The following is a 12,619-nucleotide window of genomic DNA, read 5'->3' as shown; positions in this document are numbered from 1 at the left end:
GGAGACCTGGTACACTGTTGGTGGGAATGTAAAATAGTGCAGCTAGGCTGGGCACAGTGGCTCACACCTGTAATTCCAGTACTTTGGGAGGCCGAGGTGAATGGATCACTCGAGGTCAGGAGTTCGAGACCAGCCTGGCCAACACGGTGAAACACCATCTCTACTAAAAATACAAAAAAATTAGCGGGGCGTGGTGATGGGCACCTGTAATCCCAGCTACTCGAGGCTGAGGCAGGAGAATTCCTTGAACCCAGGAGGTGGAGGTTGCAGTGAGCCGAGATTGAGTCACTGCACTCCAGCCTGAGTGACAGAGTGAGACTCCATCTCAAAATAAATTAAAAAAAAAAAGAAGAAATCCTATATTATTCCACTTATATGAGGTTCCTAGAGTCATCAGAGTCACAGAGACAGAAAGTAAAATGGGATGCCAGGAGCAGTGGCTCACGCCTGTAATCCCTGCACTTTGGGAGGCTGAGGCAGGAGGATTACGAGGTTAGGAGTTCAAGGCCAGCCTGGCCAACATGGTGAAACCCCATCTCTACTAAAAATACAAAAATTAGCTGGGCATGGTGGTGGGCATCTGTAATCCCAGCTACTCTGGAGGCTGAGGCAGGAGAATCACTTGAACCCGGGAGGCGGAGGTTACAGTGAGCTGAGATCGCGCCACTGCACCCTGGCCTGGGCAACAAAGCAAGATTCCGTCTCAAAAAATAAAAATAAAAAAAAAAGAAAAGAAAAGAAAAAGAAAGTAAAATGGGAGGTGCCAGGAGTTGGGGAGGAGGGTGAGTGTGGCTGTTTCATGGGGGCAGAGTTTCAGTTTGGTTAAGATGAGAAAGTTCTGGAGATGGGTGGTGGTGATGGTTGCATAGCCACATAAAAGTATTTAATACCACTGAACTATACATTTAAACATGATTACAATGGTGAATTTTATGCTCTGTGTATTTTACCACAATTTAAAAAAAAAATTGGATTTCCTAGTTGCACTAAGCACATCCAGAAGCCACAGGGGAGAAGTGGCTACTGTGTTGGATGGCCCAAATAGAGAACATTGCCGTCATCGCAGAAAGTTCGACCAGACAGTGCTGTTCATATATGGATGTAGCTTCTGGGGCCACTTCTGTTCCCTGAGTTTGGCCGGTGGGATCCACTGTGCTGAGAATCACAGTCTGGGGATTTGGGGTGAATAACACTCCCCAACTTTCTTTCTTTTTTTTTTTGTTTTGTTTCGTTTTTTGTTTTGAGACAGAGTCTCCCTCTGTCACCACAGCTGGAGTGCAGTGGCGTGATCTCGGCTCCCTGCAACCTCCGCCTCCCAGGTTCAAGTGATTCTCCTGCCTCAGCCTCCTGAGTAGCTGGGATTACAGACGCCCACCACCACACCCAGCTAATTTTTGTATTTTCAGTAGAGACGGGGTTTCACCTTGCTGGCCAGGCTGGTCTCGAACTCCTGATGTCAGGTGATCCACCCACCTTGGCCTCCCAAAGTGCTAGGATTACAGGCGTGAGCCACCACACCCAGTCTTTTTTTCCTTCCTTCCTTCCTTCCTTCCTTCCTTCCTTCCTTCCTTCCTTCCTTCCTTCCTTCCTTCCTTCCTTCTTTCCTTTTCTCTCTCTCTCTTTCTTCCTTTTTGACAGAATTTTGCACTTGTCGCCCAGGCTGGAGTGTAATGGCACGATCTTGGCTCACTGCCACCTCCATCTCCCAGGTTCAAGTGATTCTCCTGCCTCAGCCTCCTGAGTAGCTGGGATTACAGACGCCTACCACCACACCCGGCTAATTTTTGTATTTTTAGTAGAGACAGGGTTTCACCATGTTGGCCAGGCTGGTCTCATACTCCTGACTTCAGGTGATCCACCCACCTCGACCTCCCAAAGTGCTGGGATTACAGGCATGAGCCACCACACCAAGCCACATTTGCATGTTTAAGTAACTAACATGTCCCCTCCATTAGACCTTGTGCTCTCAAAGGCAGGATCTGCAGCCAGTTTTTCCCCATAGTGGCCACGGTATCTAGATTAGCGCAAGCAAATGTCTGTTGAAGCAATCAGTGGTTTGGGGGCAAGTTACTTAACCTCCCTGTACCTCAGTTTCCCCATTAGTAAAACAAAAAAATAAAGGAGATATTTCACATGTGGGGTGCAGCAGCATGCTGGAGTTGGTTTGCTAGAGCCAGTGGTGAAATTTTCAGGCAATTTGTGAGCCATTTGTTAAACATAGATATTCATAAAAATTACATAAACCTACAATTAAATTACATTAAAAACAAAAGTTTTTAAATTAACAAAGGTTCTTAAAACTAACAAATACTCAAAACTCACTATCTCCTAATATCATACGATGTTTTCCTATTATTTGTGCTGTTGAGGTTATTTATTACTTTTGTGTCAGTAGTAGATACATTTTGTGTATGCTTATAAATACTATTTAGAGGAATGCTACTATGTATCTTTTGCCAGCTCTAGGTTTAGTAACTTCATGTTGGTAGCCTGAAATCCACCAATGGTGGGAATATTTACACCATGGAAATTGGCAAATGCTATATAAATCTGGGCCCCCTCGGGCCCCTCCCTCAGGCAGCTGTTAAACAAGCACACCAATGGTTTGGAGGCTTAAACCAGTTAATAGATGTGTCTGGCATGTTGGTAATGATGTAGAAGTGCCGCTTTTATTGTTAGTATTTGGTTGGCTTTCACTGTCTGATCCAGAATTGCTGCATATGCAGACAGGAATTGGACAAAGCCATTTATTTATTTATATATTTATTTATTTCTCTCTCTCTCTCTCTCTTTCCAGTTTGCCCGACCATCTGTAAGTCACATGGCTGCACTGCCGAAGGCCTCTGTTGCCACAGCGAGTGCCTGGGCAACTGTTCTGAGCCCGACGACCCCACCAAGTGCGTGGCCTGCCGCAACTTCTACCTGGACGGCAGATGTGTGGAGACCTGCCCGCCCCCGTACTACCACTTCCAGGACTGGCGCTGTGTGAACTTCAGCTTCTGCCAGGACCTGCACCACAAATGCAAGAACTCGCGGAGGCAGGGCTGCCACCAGTACGTCATTCACAACAACAAGTGCATCCCTGAGTGTCCCTCCGGGTACACGATGAATTCCAGCAAGTGAGTTCTGGATGTGGGTCTGGGGGGCAGCTGAGAGGAGAAGGAACATGGAGTTGGTTGTGACGATGCCACTTGTTAAAACTGTGTGCAAACCCAGGGATAATTGGCTATGAGTGAGGTCTCTGCTCTCAGATGCTACTTTTGCACCCTGTTTTGGTCCTGGGCTTGGGAGCAGGAGTTGACTACCTTTTTCTCTAAAGGGCCAGATAGTATATACTTCTGGCATTGTACCCACCATTCTTTTTTTTTCTTTTTTTTTTGAGATGGAGTCTTGCTCTGTCGCCCAAGCTGGAGTGCAGTGGCACGAACCCAGCTCACTGCAACCTCTGCCTCCTGGGTTCAAGCGATCTTCCTGCCTCAGCCTCCCAAGCAGCTGGGACTGCAGGTGCCTGACACCATGCCCAGCTAATTTTTGTATTTTTAATAGAGACAGGGTTTCGCCATGTTGGTCAGGCCGGTCTTGAACTCCCAACCTCAGGTGGTCCACCTGCCTCGGCCTCTCAAAGTGCTGTGATTGCAGGTGTGAGCCACCGCGCCCAGTCTGGCATTGTGGACCCCAGTTCTAAGCCTTCTGTGCTTGGCTTCAGAACAAGAAAATATAATAAGGACAGAGTCCTTGGTTTTACCTAAAATCCTCCACATGGCCTGTCCTCACTGATGTAGCTTCATCATTGTCACATCAAGGATATACCAAGGTCTTTTGTGTCTTCCCTGACCTGTAGCCTGGTGGTGTGCCAAGATTAGCCCAGAACATACTGTCTCCAGGAGGAAGAGACTCACTTCTGCATTATTCTCAGGGCTTTGCTGTTCTCTGAAGGACAGTATAATCAAACCATTTCCTGCCGTTTGGGTGAGAAATAGCAGGGTTTTCTGTCTTCGGCATTGAGTCAGATTTCCTACGCACATCGCAGACTTTCTGTTCGTACTGTTAGCTTCTTCCATGAGCTATTTTGGGGCCGTAACTGAGTTGCAAAAATCTGTTTCCTGGTTTTTGTATTGAGGTTTTATGTTTTGTTTTAAAGAACACACACACACACACACCACAAAACAACACAAAAACAAATCAGAAACAGACACACATCAAGAGGCCTTGAGTTGACCTGCTTACGTAAAGTATCTTCCTCTTCAGACTTGAGAATTAGCCAAGCGAGAGTGTTGTGGTGGGAAATTTTATTTCCCTGGGTGGAGAGGGCGGGAAGGAAAACAAGCTGTAATTTCAGTTCTTATGACTCTTTCTCTGAGTGTTTGTGAAACCTGCAAGTACAATATGTTTTGTTTTGCTTGTTGTTGATAAAAACCTACCAAAAAAACCTTTTGGCTTTATTGACCAAAAGGGTCTATAAATCACCTTTGCATACCAGACAGACTTTTCTTTTAGGTTTTTGTGTTTTTTTTTGTTTTTTTTTGGACAGTGTATTCCCAAGATTGAGGAAATGACCATATTCTTTTTGATTCATTTCTTTCTTTCTTTTTAAAATCACAATTGAAATAAAAAAAATAAGGGTTAATATCTTCTGGCAAGACGTTTGTTTAAAAGATGTTGGCCTTAAATAAAAGGCATTTTTCCCTTACCTTAACTATGGCCTGAGAAATATAGCAACCTCCTTTGATTTTCTCACTGATGATGCAGAAGATGCTTAAACAGAAACCCTGAGAAATTGACAGCACATCTTTGGCATCTGGGGCCTTTCCTGAATGGAAGAAAACAAAGGAGAGGATAGTGCATTGTCACAGTATTTTATTGCGTAGGTTTAAAAAATTAATATTTTTATTTCTGAAGCTTTTAATTAATTAATTAATTTATTTATTTTGAGACAGAGCCTCACTCTGTTACCCCGGCTGGAGCACAGTGGCATGATCTCAGCTCACTGCAACCTCTGCCTTCCAGGTTCAAGCCATTCTCCTGCCTCAGCCTCCCAAGTAGCTGGGATTAAAGGTGCGAGGCAACAAGCCTGGCCAATTTTTTTTGTTTGTGCTTTTGTTTTTTTTGAGATGGAGTTTCATTCTTGTTGCCCAGACCAGAGTGCAATGGTGTGATCTTGGCTCACCGCAACTCAGCCTCCCGGGTTCAAGTGATTCTCCTGCCTTAGCCTCTAAGTAGCTGGGATTACAGACATCTGTCACCATACCCAGCTAATTTTTTCTTGTATTTTTAGTAGAGACGGGGTTTCACCATGTTGGCCAGGCTGGTCTTGAACTCCTGACCTCAAGTGATCCACCCACCTCAGCCTCCCAAAGTGCTGGGATTACAGGCATGAGCACCTGCACCTGGCCTGAAGCTTTTCTTTTTATCTTGTGAAAGACTTTATAGTACTGTGGCATTTTCTAATGTGGTTTGATATCAAATAGGGCCAGATGTTTTCTTCCATTCTGGTGGCTTATCTGGGAAGGAGTTCTTGATGTTTTCAGAGCAGAGTTCTGGGAACTCATGTTAAAAGGTCTTGGCCAGACACAGTAGCTTATGCCTGTAATCCCAGCACTTTGGGAGGCCGAAGGGGATGGATCATCTGAGGGCAGGAGTTCGAGATCAGCCTGGCCACCATGGTGAAACCCCGTCTTTACTAAAAATACAAAAAAAAAAAAAAAATTAGCTGGGCATGGTGGTGCATACCTGTTATCCCAGCTACTCAGGAGGCTGAGGCACGAGAATTGCTTGAACCAGGAGGCAGAGGTTGCAGTGAGCTGAGATCACGCCATTGCACTTTAGCCTGGGTAACAAGAGTGAAACTGCATCTCCAAAAAAAAAAAAAAAAAAAAGGTCTCACCATCTACTGTCGTTCCAAAGTACCTGCTGGGATGTAATAGCACAGTGCTGCCTCCTGAGATGAGGAGGACCAGATATTTGTGATGAATAAATTTTCAATGAGTATGGGGTATCCATTGGGAAGGGGAGAATTACCTAAAATCCTTGGCTCTTCTTGGCCTCTCTCACTTCTTCCTATTAAGCTGAGGTCTCAAATTTGTCTACAGCTCCATCTATTTCACCATCATGTCTGACCCAGTCCCCTTGAACAACCTCTTTGCTCCTGCTTCCATTCTAGTGACACTGGTTAAAAGTGGCCACCTGGGCCGAGTGCGGCGGCTCACGCCTGTAACCCCAGCACTCTGGGAGGCCGAGGTGGGTGGATCACCTGAGGTCAGAATTTTGAGACCAGCCTGACCAACATGGTGAAACCCCATCTCTACTAAAAATACAAAAATTAGCCAGGCGTGGTGGTGGGCGCCTGTAATCCCAGCTACTCAGGAGGCTGAGACAGCAGAATTGCTTGAACCCGGGAGATGGAGGTTGCAGTGAGCCGAGAGTGTGCCACTGCACTCCAGTCTTGGCGACAGAGTGGGACTGTGTCTCAAAAGAAAAAATAAAAGTGTCCATCTGATCATATGCCATGTCCTTCCCTAAAACCTCCAGTGGCTCCCCAAGACCAGTAGACAGAATCCAAACTCCTCATTGGGAAGGCTCGGCCAGTTCTCATGCTTATTTCATTGCGGCACCCCTTGGCCGTGGCCGTTACCGCAGGAGCTTTTCCTGCAACTTGCTACATCCGCTTTCCTCTGTGCCTTTGCACTAGCTGTTTCCTCTTCCTAAAATGCTTGTCCCTGCATTTGAGAATGATCCGCTTTTTCTCCTGGTCATCTAGATGGCAGCTTAAAAGTTACCTCCTTGGCAAATCCTTCCCATCTGAATCAATCACCCGTGCACTCTCTGTCACATCATTTAGTTTTAACTCTTTGATTTGTCACTAGCTGATATTTTTATCATCAATTTTTTTTTTTTTTTTGAGACAAGGTCTTGCTCTGTCACCCAGGCTAGAGTGCAGTGGCACCCACATGGCTCACTGTGGTCTCAACCCCCTGGGCTCAAGAGACCCTCCTGCCACAGCCTCCTGAGTAGCTGGGACTATATAGGCACACACCACCACACCTGGCTAAAAAACAATTTTGTAGTGATGGAGGTCTTGCTGTATTCCCCAGGCTCGTCTTGAACTCCTGGGTTCAAGTGATCCCCCCACCTTGGCTTCCCAAAGTGCTGAGATTACAGGGCCTGAGCCACTGCACCCAGCCTCTGTTGTCAATTTATTTACTCTCCCCAACCAGATGATAAGCTTTGTGAGTGTATCAGCTAGCTCCTGTTGCGTAACAAAACCACCTCAGTGCTTAGTGGCTTAAAACACTCCTTTAGGAGCTCTGATGATTTTATGTGTTGACTGAAGGTTTGTCTGGCCTGGGCCTGTTTAGCTATGGCTGATGGTTTAGGAGAGCCTCTTGTGTCTTAGATGGTCAGTGGGGGTCCCTCTCCATAAGTCTCTCACCCCAGCAGCCAGGAAGGGCAGACCTCAATGTTCAAGTGCTTTTCAAGCCTCAGCTTGTGTCACGTTTGCAAATATTCCATTGGCCAAAGCAAGCCATATGGCCAAGCCCAGATTCAACAGGTGGGAACATAGACTCCACTTCTTGGTGGGAGAGGCTGCAAAGAGCTCATGGTCATTTATAATTTCCCACTGGGAAAGCATATTATCTGCTTTGTTCACTCATGTATACTGGCAGCTGAGAACAGGGGTTGGCCAAGGGCCAGATAGTAAATATTTTCAGCTCTCAGGGCCATATGGTCTCTGTTGGAGCTACTTAACTCTGCCTTTGCAGTGTGAAAGCAGGGTTAGACGATACACTAACCAATAAATGTGGCCGTATTCCAGTAGGATATTATTTGCAAAAACAGGTGGCCAACTGGATTTGGCTCCCAGCCCACTGTTTGCCAACTCCAGGCTTAGAGCATTGCCTGCCACATAATAAGAATAGAGGCAATAAAAGAAGTCAAACATTTGGTCAGTATTTTGTTTCTGCCTCAGCTGTTCTGCCACTACCTGGGTGTACAGCAACACCGTTCTGACACCATCCTTCTCCAAAGTTAGCATCAGACTCCACAAGTTTAAGGCTCAGCCCTCCCTGAGATTTCCCTTGCTTCAGACATTGGCAGCATCTTGGGGATCCCCCAGCCACCCACACTTCTGACTGACTGGCTCTAAATTGGGGGATTCCCACAAACTCTTTGGGTTTGATAATTTACTAGAAGGAACTCACAGAACGAAGATAAACCTGGCCAGGTGTGGTGGCTCGTGCCTGTAATCCCGGCACTTTGGGAGGCCAAGGTGGGAGGCTCACTTGAGCCCAGAGTTTTGAGACCAGCCTGGACAACATAGCAAGACCCCATCTCTACAAAAATTGAAAAACATTAGCCAGGTGTGGGGGTGCATCCCTGTAGTCCCAGCTACTTGAGGGGGCTTAAGCAGGAGGATCGCTTGAGCCCAGGAGTTCGAGGCTGCAGTGAGCTAAGATTGTACCAGTGCACCCCAGCTTGAGTGGCAGAGCAAGATCTTGTCTCAAATTTATAAACCCTGCTATACAATTATAGTTCTATTATAAAGGATACACATAGGGCAAGATCGGGGAGAGTTCTAGACACAGAATTTCCATATTCCCTCCTTGTTGCAACAGCGTGTATCACCCTCTTGACATACTGACGTGTCCACCAACTGGGAAGTACTACTGAGCTTTGGTGTCCAGAGTTTTTGTTTGTTTGTTTGTTTGTTTTGAGATGGAGTCTCACTCTGTCACCCAGGCTGGAGTGCAGTGGCTCAATCTCAGCTCACTGCAACCTCCACGTCCCAGGTTCAAGCGATTCTCCTGCCTCAGCCTCCCAAGTAGCTGGGACTACAGGTGTGCACCACCACGCATGGCTAATTTTTGTATTTTTAGTAGAGACGGGGTTTCACCATGTTGGCCAGGCTGGTCTTGAACTCCTGACCTCGTGATTCACCTGCCTCAGCCTCCCAAAGTGCTAGGATTACAGGCGTGAGGCACTGCACCCAGCCCAGTGTCCAGAGTTTTAATTGGAGTCTCGTTCCTCAGGCGTGATTGATTGAAATCATTGACCATGTGATTAAACACTGCCATTTCCAGCCCCCTCCTCTCCTTGGAGGTCAGGTGACTAAAAGCCCTAACCCTCCGATCACAGGGTTGTTCTTTCTGGTGACCGCCCCCCACCCTAATGTTATCTAGGCCCCCACCACAAGTCGCCCCGACATTCCTAACACTCCCAACGAAAGCATTCCTATGACTCAGAAAATTCCAAGGGTTTTTGAAGCTTTGTGCCAAGAACCGGGATGAAGACCAGATACATACTTTATGATCCTACAGTCACAAAAATCATTCTGAAGAGTTGAATACCCAGGGGTGTGAGAACAACAGCAGCAGCAACAATGATGCCACCAATAACAAACGACCCTTGTAGCAACGGATAAAATCGTGTTCTGTGTGCGAAGTGCTTTCGTGGTATCCATCACTGAGTTCCTCATCACAAGCTGTGGTGTTGGTGGTGTTATTTTTCAGATGAAAAAATGGAGACTGTAACAGTTGGGAATCTTGTGGTTTCATGCACCAAACCCCAACTCAAACTGGCTTAACTGGCCGGGCGCGGTGGCACACACCTGTAATCCCAGCACTTTGGGAGACTGAGGCGGGTGGATCACCTGAGGTCGGGAGTTTGAGACCAGCCTGACCAACATGGAGAAACCCTGTTTCTACTTAAAAAAAAAATACAAAATTAGATGGACATGGTGGTGCATGCCTGTAATCCCAGCTACTCAGGAGGCTGAGGCAGGAGAATAATTTGAACCTGGGAGGTGGAGGTTGCAGTGAGCCGAGATCGTGCCATTGTACTCCAGCCTGAGCAACAAGAGTGAGACTCCATCTTAAAAAAAAAAAAAATTGACTAACCAAGATTAAAGGAGTTTGTTGGTGCCCATAACCAAAAAGTTCAGGGAGTTGCTTCAGGTATAGCTGTATCAAGAAGCTTAAGCGATGTACCTGATCAGTCTCCTTCATCTTTATTTTCCTCTTTGTTGTTTTGTTTTGAGGCAGCTTCTCCCTCACCCTTCACCCCATGCTAGCAAGATGGCAAAACCCTTAGACACTCCAGAAGGAAGACAATTTCCCCTTCCAGCATGTTCTAGCTAAACCCTCACTGCACTGACTTAAGTTCTGTACCCACCACCTCTGAGCCCCCACAGGAATAGAAGCTGGTGCTCAGCTTGGCTTGGATCTTGTGCCCATCCTGGATCTGGAAGGGCTTTGGCAGCCAAGAACTGATCTCAGAGACCCCATGTTGGGGAGGACTGGTCCCCAAAGGACCCCTGGGGGCTGTGAGTCTGATGGCATCAGGCTGCAGGTTGGCAAAACCAAAGGCTGCCGAAGTCACTTGCCGTTAAACATGGGGTCATGTTATAGCCGTAGTTGCATCACATCCAACACAGAACAGCAAATGTCCTGTCTCCTTGGAGTAGCAGGTTGAATTCTGCCACGTTGGGGTAACAGTGTCAATTCTGCCACATCAGGCCCATCAGCTCAAGGTAACGGCACATTCTCATTACCACGTGCATTAGTCCATTTCTGCACTACTATAAAGAATACATGGAACTGGGTAATTTATAAAGAAAAGAGGTTTAATTGGCTCACAGTTCTGCAGGCTGTACGGGAAGCATAGCGGCTTCTGCTTCTGGGGAGGCCTCAGGAAACTTGCAATCGTGGCGGAAAGCAAAGGGGAGGTAGGCACATCTTACATGACTGGAGGAAGAGAGAAAGGGGGAAGGTGCTACATAGTTTTGTTTGTTTGTTTGTTTTGAGACAGATTCTCACTCTGTCACCCAGGCTGGGCTGCAGTGGCACAATATCGGCTCACTGCAGCCTCCACCTCCCGAGTTCAAGCAATTCTCATGCCTCAGCCTCCCCAGTAGCTGGGATTACAGGTGAGCACCACCACACCTGGCTAATTTTTGTATTTTTAGTAGAGACGGGGTTTCACCATGTTGGCCAGGCTGGTCTCGAACTCCTGGCCTGAAGTGATCCGCTTACCTTGGCCTCCCAAAGTGCTGGAATTACAGGCATGAGCCACCATGCTCGACTGGTGCTGCATACTCTTAAACAACCAGATCTCGTGAGAACTCACTCACTACACACTGCCAAGGGATATGGTGCTAAACCATTCATGAGAACTCCGCCCATCATAATCCAGTCATCTCCCGCCAGGCCCCACCTCCCACATTGAGGATTACAATTTGACATGAGATTTGGGTGGGGACACAGATCCAAAACATATCGCCACAATAATGCCGTGAGTCCCATTGCTGTCATGCACAGGGTAGATCATGGTCCTGCCTCCATGGGATATGGTGTGAATCCCATCACTGTGGGGTCCAGCAGAAGGCCTGTCCCATCACTTTGGGGTAAAATATGAGTCTTGTTACTTTGGGGTAAAACCAAGAGGACCTGCAACCATAGGGTAATGGCATAAGTCTCTCGTTTAAGGCAATGGTTCTTTTCTGGGGACAGTCTGGCATCCTCCCTCCCCAGGGGACTTTTGGCAATGTTGGGGGACTTTTTTTTTTTGAGATGGAGTCTGGCTGTGTCTCCCAGGCTGGAGTGCAGTGGTGCTATCTCGGCTCACTGCAACCTCCACCTCCCAGGTCCAAGCAATTCTCCTGCCTCAGTCTCCTGAGTAGCTGAGATTACCCACCATGCCCAGCTAATTTTTGTATTTTTAGTAGAGACAAGGTTTCACCATGTTGGCCAGACTGGTCTCGAACTCCTGACCTCAGGTAATCTGCCTGCCTTGGACTCCCAAAGTGCTGGGATTACAGGCGTGAGCCACTGCGCCCGGCCGCCTGGAGGACATTTTTAATTGCCACAGCTTGTGGGAGGGATGCTACTGGTGTCTCGTGAGTGGAGCCTAGGGATGCTGGCCAATGCCCTCCAGTGCACAGGATGCCACCCCCACTACCACAGCAGAGAATTACTCGGCCCCAAAGTGAACAATGCTGAGGTCAGGAGAGCTTGTCATAGCATGGCAGACTTACGCCATCATTTGAGACCCTGCATAGTATGCTGTCTTCCCAGGCTGTTCTCGAACTCCCAGGCTCAAGCAACCCTCCCTCCTTGGCCTCTCAAAGTGCAGGGTTGACAGACAGGAGCCACCACGCCCGGCTCCAGAATCTACATTTTTAACAATCAAGCGATATGCCCTATTGCAGATCGGCAGACTGTGTTTTCAGAAATATCGTTGCAGGCAGAAAGGGCTGGGTGCAGTGGCTCACGCCTGTAATCCCAGCACTTTGGGAGGCCGAGGCAAGTGGATCACTTGAGGTCAGGAGTTTGAGACCAGCCTGGCCAACATGGTAAAACCCCATCTCTACTCAAAAATACAAAAATTAGCCAGGCATGGTGGTGGGCACCTGTAATCCCAGCTACTGTGGAGGCTGAGGCAGGAGAATCTCTTGAACCCAGAAGGCAGAGGTTGCAGTGAGCTGAGATCGCACCACTGCACTCCAGCCTGGACAACAGAGCGAGACTCTGTCACACAAACACACACACAAAAAGAAATACCGTATCAGGCAGAAAGATGCCTCAGATGTCTGAAGGACCTTGAATACCCTGACCTCTCTCTCTCT

The 12,619-nt window shown here is 47.4% G+C and overlaps 1 protein-coding gene across 4 annotated transcripts in view; it reads left to right on the top strand.

The window, feature by feature from the left end:
- The window catches only part of INSR (insulin receptor), a 175,349-nt gene that overhangs the window by 103,991 nt on the left and 58,739 nt on the right, over positions 1-12,619 (top strand). For all 4 annotated transcript variants that reach the window (XM_030807714.1, XM_030807712.1, XM_030807715.1 and 1 more), the window contains exon 3: positions 2,798-3,119. In XM_030807714.1, coding sequence (XP_030663574.1) covers positions 2,798-3,119 — 322 coding nt within the window. The remainder of the gene's footprint in view (positions 1-2,797; positions 3,120-12,619) is intronic.

Source organism: Nomascus leucogenys, unplaced genomic scaffold (genome assembly GCF_006542625.1).
Source record: "Nomascus leucogenys isolate Asia unplaced genomic scaffold, Asia_NLE_v1 Super-Scaffold_241, whole genome shotgun sequence".
Lineage (NCBI taxonomy): Eukaryota > Metazoa > Chordata > Mammalia > Primates > Hylobatidae > Nomascus > Nomascus leucogenys.
Note: the sequence above shows the minus strand (reverse complement) of the source record. Positions and strands in the feature narration are given on the sequence as shown.